General features: G+C 45.2%; 1 protein-coding gene across 1 annotated transcript in view; it reads right to left on the reverse strand.

Annotated features, from left to right (window-relative positions):
* Positions 1 to 543: 543 nt before the first annotated feature.
* The window catches only part of bnc1 (basonuclin zinc finger protein 1), an 18,187-nt gene continuing 4,797 nt past the window's right edge, over positions 544 to 13,933 (reverse strand). The window contains exons 2-5 of the mRNA XM_068710697.1: positions 10,113 to 10,215; positions 9,067 to 9,302; positions 5,230 to 7,328; positions 544 to 3,716 (exon numbers count right to left, since the gene is read on the reverse strand). Coding sequence (XP_068566798.1) covers positions 2,921 to 3,716; positions 5,230 to 7,328; positions 9,067 to 9,302; positions 10,113 to 10,215 — 3,234 coding nt within the window. The 3' untranslated portion in view covers positions 544 to 2,920. The remainder of the gene's footprint in view (positions 3,717 to 5,229; positions 7,329 to 9,066; positions 9,303 to 10,112; positions 10,216 to 13,933) is intronic.

Raw genomic sequence — 13,933 nt, forward strand, 5'->3', positions numbered from 1 at the left:
CCCTGTCAACTCTTGCACTGTATCCCGTTTTGATTTAGGGACTATTTTCACAGCAGTTGGTCATTTCAAAGAATATTCGCCCCACGAGAAGCCTGCGGACACAGTTCGGTACCAGAATGAGGTACCGAACTGTTTACGTGCCGTAGTGAGGAAAACGACTACTCCATACACCTCCATGGCAGATTTTTGAAAAATTAAAACCCAAACTATCTGATGGCTATACTGAAAAGAGTTAAATGAAACAATCTGTTGTAATTTTGGTGAACTCATCATTTGAGAAAAGTGTTTTTCGTTTTAGTTTGGTGTCTGTTTTTGGATGATATGTTCGGAGGAATACTTCTGCAGCGCAGCGCGTATGTTTTCTTCCCAGCAGCGCATTGCTGCATGTGTCTGTTAGCGGCGCGTGAGTGTTGCTCCGCCTAACGCGGAGTACTACAAGGACTCCAGGGAGCCTGGATCACGTTGCTGTGGAGATGAACGAGGCGACACTCCTCCTCTTTTCGTTTCTCTTGCATCGGTTTATAAAAACACGTTTCAAACATGTGCAAACATATGGCTTTTTATTTAATTGGAATGAATATTGTAACAATAAATCAAAGGAAATATGAACACCTATCAACATATGTCGGCTTTACTCCGTTTTTTTTGTTTTTTTTTACAAATCCAAACAACAAACAAATGGGATCTTAAATCTGCTGCGTTGCATTTAAATACAGAATGAAAAAACAAATATGCAAAATGCAGATCAAAACCAGAACAATACACCGTGGTGAAACAATTAGACATGTACAACATAACGGACCTCATGCAAGAACTTTGTCGTATTCTCATCTTCACTGTCTCTTACTTGTTTAGTGCCATGTCAGATTCTGCAAATGCTTCAGATAACTCTGTAAATGACCAGTGTAAACATGATTAATGCTACTTAAATGAGCCTGCATTCATGAAAATTGCATATCAGCATAATTAACGCCCCAATTACACCATATAAGGCTACGCGTCCTGACCCATATGTCATATATTGAAGTCCTGCTCTCAGAGATCCATAAAGGAAAGTCCACAATTCGTTATCAGCGTCAGTAGCGGAGTTAAGTGACCTGCCAGAGCCAAGGAACGAGGAAAAATAACACGCGCCGTTAATGCTCTTTCACCTGAGGGTCGTACTGTCAAGGAAATAAAGAAGAATGAAAAATGTATCGCCACACCGAGGCGAGTCATGACTGCAACGGGAGGGGTTTAAATATTTTGAATTGTAGTGATGGTGGTATTAGAATTATACTAGCCTATAACTGTGTGTGTGCAGGAAACAGGAACAGGATGATTATGATGAACATCATTATGAAGTGCAATTTATAGAGGCTTTTCAAATTTAAAATTGCTTCAAATTATTGAAATATCCCGATCCATTTGTGAAAAACTTGAATGGAAGCGGCGATGAGAGCAAAGTAATTGCACATGACCCCCGCCACAGTTTACTCCAAAAGTGTGTTCTTACCGAAGAGAAAATACAAGATGCAAGAAGATTGGTGAATGTGGCGAGTTCTCCTCAACCACTGGTTGAAGCCACTTAAGGACAAGTGGTTCTAGCATGAGGTCCACTGTACTTGTTCATTCATTTAAAAAGAAAAGAAGGACATGTAATGTTAGAGGTGAAATTAGCCTTTTTTTATACAGTATATTTTTTGGTTTCTTTCAGATAACAAATTACTCTATTCACAGAATATACAGTTCAATAAACATGTTGTTTACCAGTTCTTTTTTAGGTGTGCTCACATGTGGGGCCATTGTTATACTTTTTTATTATTATTACTATTCATCAGTGTTTGACTCATTCACAGTACATGCTTCTAACCTCCAGACACAGCATATCTTCCTGCTTATTGTCCAGCCAGTCAGGATACTGCAAGCAACTGCACAAACAATACAAGAGCAATGCCTTAATCAAGTCTAGTCCCACGAGCAGAGTTCTTTACAAAAACACCATCAAAATCAAGATATTTCATTATACCATGACCAATCAACAGCTGTTCTTTTTTTTGTTTTATTTTGGTGAATTTTATTTTATTTTACAACAGAGCCGACCCATAAATACTGCTGTTAATCACAAAGAAGATGAGAGGAGACTGGGTGGCCCCATTTAATACTGCATACCCCTCACACATCATGAAGGGGTTTCTATACACACCTGTGGACTGAAAAAATCTTTGGTCAACATTAGCAGTATGCAACAACCAGCACAGTAAAGACAGATCATATATTACACCATACAATAACTTATTGGTCAAGCTCACAACACTATAGCTTTTTAACAAAGACATCGTTGTCCTAATGAACGGAAGGACACATGTAGAGGTTACTTCACTACTGCTTTTGATCAACACATTATGCACAGCTTCACAGGGAAGATGTGAACATCTGACAACAGAAACACGAGAAAAAAAGAACTCTTATGATACAGTTTCATGGCTCAACACTCACTTGGACAACACGTGGACAAATTCAGTTCATACAAACAAATCCTTTAAGTTCTAAAGTGGGCTGTGAGGCAAACCAATGCAAAGGAATCATTAAGACTCATTAAAGTCGCATTAGGTATTGTTGAAGATGAATTTACTGATGGCACGTCTATGTTCCGGCTATTCTTTATATGTTGATGTGGAAACACAAACATCATTTTCCCTTGCAGAAAAAAAGCCATCAGTTTCAAAAGCAAGTTGTATTTGCTGCAGCAAATGAACTCCTTATTGTACTTTATTTTTCTTCCCCCTTTTCCCCAAAATATCACAATAGGATATACGGGGCATGGAATTTGAAAAGTGCTAATTGGTGAGCCTTCTTTAGGTGCCCAAAAACATCGACAACAACAAAAAGACAATTAGAACCAGGGAAATCAGTCATGTTGGAATATGAGCGCAAATCCCTACTCCTGGTCCACCGTGGAACCTGAGCTAACAGCTAGGTTCCTATGAAGGTTTGGGTTTTGGCTGTGCCTGTTTCTGCTTCGCACAGAAGAGAAGGATGTATCGCAGCCGGGGACTTTACACTTGTGAAGCAGTCGCAGATGGACAGTTTTGTAATGGGCTCTGAATGTGCCCTTGTTGCTGTAGACCTTTTGGCAGATGTGGCAGGTTATCGGAGACCCACCCCCACCTCCCTGAAGCCCGCCTTGTCCTCCCCCAGTGCAGCCCAGGGTTCTGTCTCCCGCGAGTACCAACTCCTCGCCCCCAGGCCTCCCCATGCCGATCCCATCGCAGCTTTCATCGCTGTTCTCCATGTGGAGCACCTCCTCGTCCTCTTCAACCCCTTCCTCACTACCGGCACCATCTGAGTCCCAGGAAGATCGAACACTGCCACCGCCACGAGGTGGGGCGGAGGAGGAGGTGCTCAGGTCCAGGACGGCCCCGTCCTCCCCACTTCCACCACCTTCTCCTCCTCCTCCTAATCCCTCCATGTCTGCTGAAGGAGATGCCTCAGCACTGTTTGGTGCCTTGCTCATTGGGAAGACCAGGCCCATGCGATTGTGTCCTCGAAAGATGACGGAAGTCTGGCTGGTTGGGTCCCGATGGGGTAGATCTCTGTCCCGCTGGTCTTGGTAGTAGTCCAGTGCAACCGGGTCTCTGTCTCTACAGTGGGATGAGGGCAAGTATAGGGTGTTGGCTGGGCTGAATGAGTCTTTGGTCAGCAGCTTGTGGTGCAGGTTCAAATTTGCACTGTGTCTGTAGATTCAAAAAACAAACAATTCAATTTAGTATGCACCACATGGTGAATGCCTTTAATCCCATATCACTCAAAATACCATAAACATTCTTATTGTGATTTTCAGCTGACCCTGACTGAGGCCCTGTCCTCCCTAAAATGCCAAAGCAATAGAAAAATGCAAGAATTTCTCCTTTCAGACATCCTAATGATGATTAGGTCAGCAGTATTTTCCCATTTCTGTCAACTGCATTCTGCTCCCCCCCATATATATATATATATATATATATATATATATATATTGTTTACAGAGGAAGTGTAAAGAAAAGAATACATAAACAAGTCACAAGTGTCACACAGTCATTAAATATGGGCTTCCCTTTAAAAACAATGTAAATCAGTGTGTAAGCATCACTTGCAACCACTCTGTTTCGTCTCACTAATAATATTACAGTGCAAACACGCCCATAAAGTTTTGCAGTTGAGCGCATTTTTCTCTGATTGTATTATCCATGTGGCAAAGTATAAATTTGGCCAATGCACCAAGAAAAGAGTAGGCAGAACAATGGCAGAGAGAACAATTAAAAACACATCATCAGACAGTTACAGGTCTTGACCGCCGAGGGGCAGAGGCATTCCCAAAAACTTCAGGCAAGGAATTTAAACGTGTCACAGAGAAACCTTATATGCCAGTCGGTCAGATGCTTTCAGTGTTTTTAAAAGCACTCCTTCAGACTGTAAAAGAAGACGGTGTGGCACTATTATAAATGCGCCAGCACCAACTCTCTGAAATCGCTAATAGTTATACTCTAACTGTGTGTGGCTATTAGCGCTGATCTTGGTGAATTGGACTGTTTTTCCAATGAGGCTCATTTGTGTAGAAAGAGGCCAATTTTGCACCAAATATCTGCAAATATAGCGCAGAGACACGACTTGCTTGGCAGCCCAGTGATGGGTACATTTCACCCTTTGGTTTCTCTTTGTCTTATTTGTGCAGGTTTAGCGGCTGCAAAAGCCGCACAATCCTTTTGTGACTTGCCCCTCAGTGTCTGCATGTGTACGGATGTGTTCACATGTGTGAGGACTGCACATACTCGCTGTGTGTACAGTCTTAATACATTATGTTTGCATGCAGACATCTGCTCAGAGTTTGCCCATATCCTATGTCGACAGGTGCCATGTTTTCCGCTGCACCGATATTGCAGCTGCATGAATGAGTATGACTTGAGCTTTAGGGCCCGAGAGTCTGCCGTTTCCATTCTAAACAAACTACAGCAGCTGATTTTAGTTTGTCCTCCCTGCCAGAACATTTGCATATACGTTAGAGAACCACTGATCTTATGCTATATTACTCATACACGGGGTGACTGCTAGGGGAAACCATGAGGACAACTGAATGAGCTAAACAGCAACAAATTACAGTTAGGATATGAACTCTTGCCCCCTCGGAAACAATAAAATGGACAGGCTTGAATTTGTCAGCAATCCTGATAACCTGCACTCGAACAATAACAACATATGAGTGCTTCTCACCTGTCTCGGCTCCGGCGGGAGGGGAAGGCAGCGTTGCAGCCGTCCACTGTGCACATGTGCATCTCCTTCAGGTGGACATTTTGGTAGTGCATTTTGACGCTGTAGGGGTTCTTAAAGGTCTTACTGCAGATCTCACAGTGGTGTGGCAGGTCAGCATTGGGGTCAAGGTGAGACAAGCCCAAGTCACCGTAGTCATCTACACAGCCGACCGATCCCTCCCTCTCACGGTCCATGAGCTGGAGAGCGCCCCCATTAGTCAGTTTGTGCTCACCGTCATCCCATCTGAGCTCTGCGATCTTGTCAGCTGCATGCTGAGACTTTGCATGCTCCCTTTCCTCCCTTTCCTCATCGCCATTGGGTTCCTGACAGAGTAAGTTGTTGTCACAGTGATTCTCCATCAGTCTGTCTCCGAACGGGGAAGATGCGGAGGTGATGACCCCTGTTTCAGCTTGCCTTGGCCCATCATCTTTGTCCTCCCTCATTGTCATTCCTCTATCTGAAGTGTGGTCCAACAGATGCTTGGCGCCCTCCCTCTCCTTCTCTTCGCTAATGTAAGCTCCCCTCGACTCCCTCTCCTCCCCAGCTTGTCCTGCGCACATATGCCCTTCTGCTCGGATTCCGTCACACTCTTCTCTGTCCCTGCCCTGAAAAGTAGCCTCGTCCTCAGAGCTGCTTCCCTTATCCATCTGCTCATCTCGCTCTACCACCTCCTTCTCTATCTTTATTGGCATGCTTGACTTCCGAGACTTTTTCTTTGGTATGGGGTCTGTCATGCAAGGTTCAGGGGCAATGATTGGTTTGATGGGTACAGAGGAGGATAACAGAGGAAGTGAGGGTAGAGTTCCTGGGGTGTTGGCGAGCTCTGCCGGGGTTACCAGGCTGCGGTAGAAAGGCAAGACTGGCTGTACTGTTTTTAGGTTAGGGAAGAGGATGCCACTCTGACCCATGCTGGGGAACGAGCTGCTGTGGAGTTTAGTGCCAGTGTCCACATGGCTCACCATGTAGCTGGGCACTGACTTATGGCTTTCTGCAGAGCAGACGGGGATGGGGGTTCCATATTCAGACCTCTTCTCTCCTGGAGAGCCCTCATCACCGGACAAGCTGCCCCGGATGTCTTTGTCCCGGTTGTTACGGTTCATAGGCATGTGCAGCCGTGGGTTTGGGTTGGCACTATGGCGATTACGACTGCGGAGCGAGCTGAAAACCATGTTGCAGCCATCGATGGTACACTTGTGCTTAATCTTGAGATGCACTGCATTGTAGTGGATCTTCAGTGTGCCTTTGTCGTAAAATGTCTTCTCACAGGCGTTACAATACACTCGACCTTTCTTAAGAGAGCATCCTCCCCCACCGCCTGCTGAGACCCCGCCACCGCCGCTCCCATTCCTGTCCAGGGAGCGCAGCTTGCCCTCAGGCGACATCTGTGTTATATCCGAGCTCATGGAGGGTGTGCACGGAGTCGACGGTCCATCTGAGTAGTTGTCACTGGTGGAGAAGTCCTCTGCCTCAATCTTTGTGGTGGTGGAGAGGCTGTCCATTGGCCTGTCTCCACTTCGGTCTAGATCAGCAGTGAATGAGACAGAGCTGGAACCTAGCAGGCTGCTCTCATGGGGGTGTGAAAGAGGGAGGGGGTTGTCCCTCCCTAGACCATCGCGACTTTGATCATCTCGTCTCTGACTCTGCTGCTCTAGTGACCCACGGCATGGCTGCTGGTGCTGCTGGTGTTGCTGGTGCTGCATTGCCCCTGCCGGTGAACCCAGAAACGGTGCAGGAACCGAGCCTAACAGCTGAAAGGGCAGCATGAAGGCCATGCTGTTGACAAAGTTTTCAAAGTGGTGCATGCTATTGCTGCTCAGCTTATCGACTTTGGACGTAGAGAGGTTGGCAGCAGTGCGTGGGGTGTTGCGCTCAATGAAAGTGCGGATGTCAGAGTTGGTGCGGGTGCTGGGAACCAACACCGCCTGGCCCTCCTTGTCCTGCAGAGCCATCAGCTCCACTATGGACTTGGTCTCGCCAAAGCGCAAGAACTGCTGCAGTGTGGCGATCTCCTCCTCGAACGTCATGATGGCCCAGCGGTCCAGCACCTTCCCGGCTACATCCTGCAAACAGGGCAGGAAGAACATGGTCCAGGAGAGGGGACGAGGCGAGGATATGATATAGATTGAGAAGGAGAGGGGAAGTGAAGAAAAGAGAAAGGAGAGAGAGAGCAATTTCATCATTAGCATTACAAGTGTCTGTTGGGTTGCTCATACATATTCACAGAGTGGGTCAGATGACACACCCTATGAAGCAGACTGGCAGGACAGCTAAATAAAGGAATCAGTTTGAGTGTTAATACGAGCGGGCAGTGCAGAACCCTGAGAACCCTCATTACAGACACCCGGTGTTTCATCTTGCAGGTCATTTCTCTTCATTTAAATCATGTGGATTTACTTCAAGCAGAAAGAGAACACACACACATCCGGGTGAGAACGTGCATCCAGGGATAATAGCAAACACGTACACTCATACAGACTCCCAAAGGCGTGCAAAAAAAACACACGCACGCACACACACACACACACACACACACACACACACACACACACACACACACACACACACACACACACACAAGTAAGGGTGGGGTGATCAGAGGGCGGCTCACATTGATCAAGTGGGTCTTCTCTCCCATAGCCCAGCAGTAATCACATGTGAGTTTGGGTGTCTTTGAAAGGGAAGAGCGGCTTCGTGCCGTAACCGTGATTAATATTTCATCACAGAGCATTCATTGGGCGCCTGTCGAGGATTCTGACTCTACGTTCGCCATTAGATGAGCTAACATGAATTAAACGCAGCCCAACTTGAATACTTGATGATGTACTAATCGAAGTGAGAGCTCGCACTGACACGGTGCCTGCAGCCCAGGCCTTGGCAGGCTTGGCTTCGGCTTGAGAGGAAATCTGAAGCAAAAGACATAATATTTACAAATCTACCCGGCACAGTTTGGAGACCTCCCCGAGCTGGTCGTACCACATCAACAAGCGGGCCGCGTCGGCAGGGTACCAAGGGAGTTTATGGCATTGGTCGCTACATCACACCCCTACTCTCTCCTGTCTTCAGCCATGCTTCCCTGACCCCTCCTCCTCCCACGTCTTCCTCAGAAATTTCCTCTCTCTTCGTAGACTCTTGCTTACTTATACTCTGAGTTTAAGTGTTGCATGTTCGCCTCCAGGCGGTTTTAGAGGCTTTTCCACGCTGAAAACACTTACGCTACATACTATGTCGTAACTGTTTTACTATTTAAAGAAATAGTTGATAAATAGTTGGCCTCCCTTCCGACATTTAGATGAAAAGATTGATATCAATCTTATGGCTGTGTGTTAAGAACAGAGCTGGGGTCACAATGTGCTAAACTAGGAGAACACTACGAGTGGAGGCAGGGGGGAACCGCTAGCCTGTCCGACTGTCCAAAATTCAAAAACAGGCCTACCAACACCCCTAAAGCCATTGCACATGGTGTATATTAAAACCACACACAATAAACAGGAATGTAAAAAGAACAATTTGTGATTTTCCGTCTCTCTCTTGCCTCTACTGAGGTAATAAATCAAGAGAGAAGTAGAGTAATTTTAGACTAGAAGAAGTAGAGTCATTTTAGACTAGACTTCTATACAACCAGAGGAGTTGCCCCCTGGTGGACACTAGAGAGAATGCAGGTTATATCACTTTTATCTCACTCTCAGAAAGAAAGTAAATAAGCGTATTTCCTAAAATGTTGACACACACACACACACACACACACACACACACACACACACACACACACACACACACAGTATTCCCCCCACTGCTTACCTGGAGGACGTATCCACGTATGTAGTCCTGCAGTGTCCAGTCAAGTGCGTTGAGGATCTGGATGACCTCCTCTTGCTTGAGCACAGAGAAGAGGCGGTCCAGGAGGATCTTGAGGCGGATGGGGATGGCCTGGGTGCCATACAGCATCAGGCTGCAGATATCGAACACCACGTTGGAGTGCACAATCTCCACCTGGCTGCTCTGGTACATGTGGTGGACCTTCAGTTTGCTCAAGGCTAGAATACACACATCAGAGTTTACTGGATTAGATTTCATGAACCTGCGCTGGTCCCTGGACTGAGCAAAGAGAAACAACAGGTGTTGAAAAAAGTTGGAGGCTTAAACAAGTATATATAGAATTTATTAATGTATTTTCAGAAATGCTGAAAACCAATATATATATTTATATATATATATATATATATATATATATATATATATATATATATATATATATATATATATAGCCGTGAAAAGAAGTGGTTTGTGTGCAAATAGAAAGATATAATTCCCTTTCTGTCATTGACAACAAGACTGCTTTTGTTAGGTGACAAGCTGAAAAGTTAGAGAAGCGATTTATTAAAATAGCCTATGAGCAATAGATATATAATAAGAAAAGATAAAATACTCCACAGCTGTGGGACAGCAGTCTCAGGAGTCTCAGTAACTGGAGTTAGGACCAGACGTGAGGCGTAGTCGACTGAAAACAGAAAACTGTATCACACTCTCCAAACACCTAAAGATTTCCAGTCACTCTGGATCATCCAAGGAAAACATTGTGGACAGTTCTCATGTAATGGTTCTACTGATAAAGCAGTCTCTAGGTAAACCGTTGACGGTTTGTTATCCTGATTAAGGGGAACGACGTTCTGTTCTCAAGACAGGTCGACGTTTTCCAGAAGGCAAACATCTCAGAAACATTCTGGAACCGATGAAACCAAAACTAAAAGAATGTGTATTTTATCCATCTCAAATACACATAATATGAATGTAAACAGCCTGGAGTGAATGTCGTTGCTTTGCCAGGAGAAACAGTGAGCTCTCACCGTGTGCTACCCAGCCATGCTTGCAGTTTTCACACTGCCTCCTCTTCAGCTTCCCGGGCTTGAAGCTGTCACAGTTACAGTTCACCAAAGTGCAGCAGATAGCCTGTCGACACAAAGAAAAACACAAAGATGATTCCTGTTTCTACAGCGGCGTGACACCCTCCATCTTGAATTTGGATTTGCTGACCTCGTTCAGAACTTGATCACATACATAGTATATAATCATAGTGAATTATTCAAACCAAAGACACACATTTATTTTATGGCCGCAGCATTTCACAGAATTCAAATGAGATGATATGAACTTCAGCCAGACACATATTGTTGTAAACCTTGTAGAATCTGAGCCGCGAGTTCTATTTCTCAATTCTTAACATTAAAGACATTTCTGATGTTATACCTTTAAAAAAAAAAGTGTTTTATCATTCCAAAGGAATAATATTTCCAAGTGGCCTCATGTGTACGTAACCCAGGAATGCGGCATAATAGCAATAATAGAATAAAGTGTTCCCAGTCATCTGCTAATCTGAGAAAGAGTCGGAGTGTGTGTGTGTGTGTGTGTGTGTGTCTAGTCCTACACAGCTCCATGAAAAATGTACCGCCGTCAAGTTGCCCAGAGAAACCGAAACAAAGAGCTTAGTTGCCTCAAGTAATTTTGGTCTCCTTTTGTGTATCACTCATTGCCTGGTTTCCCCTGTGATGGCAGCATTAGCACAGGTGTGTGTGTGTGTGTGTGTGTGTGTGTGTGTGTGTGTGTGTGTCTAGAGTGCTGCAGGGCAGGTCCTATCTACAGTAGGCCTAACGAAAGGTTTCGGACACACCTGGACCACCAAAACCTGCACAATCAACCAATGCCTAAGGCAGACACACGCACACACACACACACACACACACACACACACACACACACACACACACACAGGTCAAAGGACTCTGTCCATTAGCTCATCTGCTAATGGGTTTTATCTTTTCAGAATAAACATGCAGAAAAGCAGAGTAAGTGGACAGACCGCGGAGTGAATGGCAGTAATGAGTGAAGTTTTGTGGGTAGCTGCTGACTTGGCAGCGGAGAGGACTCCAGCGCACTGATACACTAAACCTGTCTCTCTCTCTGCCTTGGACAAAATAAAACCCTTTACGCACCAGGAACTGAGTGTATAGCATCATCAGATTTATGATCAAAGCCGGTGTTGTTAGTGCTACATACTGAGAACCTCAGAGTGGCTGTGCTACGCCACCTCTCTCCCTCTGCATCTATAATGCATGATCAGTTGGGTTTTAGAATACATGAGCGGCATGCTCAGCTCCTCGCTGGAGCTCCCTCCCTCTCCACCAGCGCAGAGGGGAGAGAAGGGTGGGTGGGTGGACGGGTACGAGACCCTCCTCCTCCTCATTTAGTCAGCCGCTTGGCTCCGCGCTCGAGGCCGGGCTCGTCCTTGAGATCTGGGACGGCGTTATTTCACCTTACAATAACCTCTCGTCATTAGGACGGATAAACTGACCGGAGATGAAGGCGGCGGCGGCGGCGGCTACCCGGCCTTGAAACGCAGCGTGGCGGCTCCGGCCTTCGGTCCCGTGACATCCGTTTGCTTTCCTCTCTATCGCCCTCTCTGTCAGTTTCATCTCCGGCTGGCTAGCTCAGCCTGCTCCGGACGGTGAAGAGGTGTAAGAAAAAAAAGCCCTTTTGCTCATCTCTCAGCGACGTAATCCCATCATTACGGAGCACCGAGAACCAACATGGCCCAATTAGGCTAATCCCACCCCACTGTGGGTGCACACACACCTCCTCCTGCTGCTCCCCCTAATATACATCTCAATCAGGTGCCCCCTGCCTGCTCACCAGCCTGTAACACACACACACACACATTCCAATGCACAGTGTGCTCCAGGTCATTTATCTTAATTAGCAATTCATTTTATGAGTTCCTGAGAAGAAGAAGAAGAAGAAGAAGAAGAAGAAGAAGAAGAAGAAGAAAAGAAGAAACACGGCAGCGCAGGGCGGGCCATGGCTCGGTGACCGAGCCTCCCCACCATCTCTTTCTCTGTTCTGTTGTCACAACAAAGCCACGGCTGTTCGCACGCATCACTGAAGTCGATGACAAGACGACTAATTGCACAAAATGATGCCGCTGGGTCACTGAAGCCCGAGCTAACACGGTGTCACTTTTTCTTTAAATCACTGCTGTTTAACAGCGTAGCCACACATCGACCCCGCCACCTCTGCACACACCTCCGGTACGCCACACATCCCTCTAATTAGCATCGCATTACACAGGACGCCTTGTTGAATCCTTGTACTTTAACGAAGGTGGTCGCTTCTCCAGTGGGAGCACAATGCGTGCTCCAAGAGAGTTAGTGCATGAATTAAGCCTGAGCGCTCCTCACGTACTCGTGAAGTTTGTTCCTGTGAGCTGCCAGTAATAATCCACATGAGTGTGTTAACGTTTTTACTAACTCATTCTTGACCTGAGAAATAGTGAAAACCTTAACTTAACTTAATTACCCCATTTGCTAATGACGACTGTGAGATGCGCTTGAACTGGTTTTAAATATATACACACATATATATATATATATATATATATATATATATATATATATATATATATATATATATATGTGTGTGTGTGTGTATATATTCATATATATGTTGTTTCTCTGTGTGTATGAATTTTTGCACTACATTTGCAAACCTTTTTTTTTGTTTCTTTCAAGTGAAAGCGTGTTCATTCTCCTCGTGTAAGCGTTGGTTCTGGACCCCGTCTACTCGTTAACGTTGACGGCGTTCTGTGCACTCGGAGGTCAGGCTGTGTAGGACAGAGAGACGGAGGTCGTGACGGGAGGTTAAAGAGAGAGAAGGCGAGGTTAAGAAAAGAGGCGACGGAGGCCGAGACGACATTAGAATGCAGTCTGCGTGTCCATGTGTGTATTTATACATAAAAAAACCTCGACACCCTGTACAGGATTTAACTGGTTTCAGGTCAAAGTTAACCGGTATGCATTATATCTACACAGCTAATTTAATTAGTTTGAATTAGAATTCATTAGAATTAATATTTCAATTACTGGGTTTCATGAAATGTCCCAGTCCACTATTTCCTAACGATGATGACGGTGAAAACAATTCGTAGCTGAACATTAGCATTTATTAAATACATTGGAAACAGGATCAGTAATAGTGTTTGATTTGATTTCGTCTGGAGGGTGTGATTTATTTATTAGTTTCATATTCATTCTCATGATGATCTGCCCGAGAGCAGCGCTACGGTTCATCTTCATCTTAACTACGGTCTACATTTTGTGCCTTCATCACAAAAATAAATGTCATTTAACCCACAGCTGCGCGTGTTTTTTGTTGCCCTCTCATCCGCATATCAAATGACTTCTTTCACAGCCATGAGCATTTGTTCGGCCTGTTATTTACTGCAGTTTGATTGATTTCATTTCTCCGCTGACACCCGTCCTACTCGGCCGCTGAGTGGTTGGTTAGAACAAGACGGGTTGACGGCTGGCAGTGTTATTGATCTCAACTCAGGACCATCGCACATCATCACATCGTCCTGATTAAGGGAGAAAAAGGGTTTTCAAATGTTGCGATGCACGTTGGATGGAGTAGAATTCCATAACCTTAATGTCGATATGCTATCCATAACATTTTAAATGGCACTTCATGTCAAAAAGGTTGCTGACCCCTGATCCACGTGGTGACCCTTCAATATAGATCGTATGGATATAATAAATATCTAGAGTGTGCAGAGCTATGTTCTGTCTGGTCGAAGTGGAACATCATCTTCATTCTACCGCTCCAGCCGTCACATTCT

The sequence above is a fragment of the Cebidichthys violaceus genome, unplaced genomic scaffold, assembly GCF_023349555.1.
Source record: "Cebidichthys violaceus isolate CVI_PGR_0920_01 unplaced genomic scaffold, fCebVio1.0.p SCAF_16, whole genome shotgun sequence".
Classification (NCBI taxonomy): Eukaryota; Metazoa; Chordata; class Actinopteri; order Perciformes; family Stichaeidae; genus Cebidichthys; species Cebidichthys violaceus.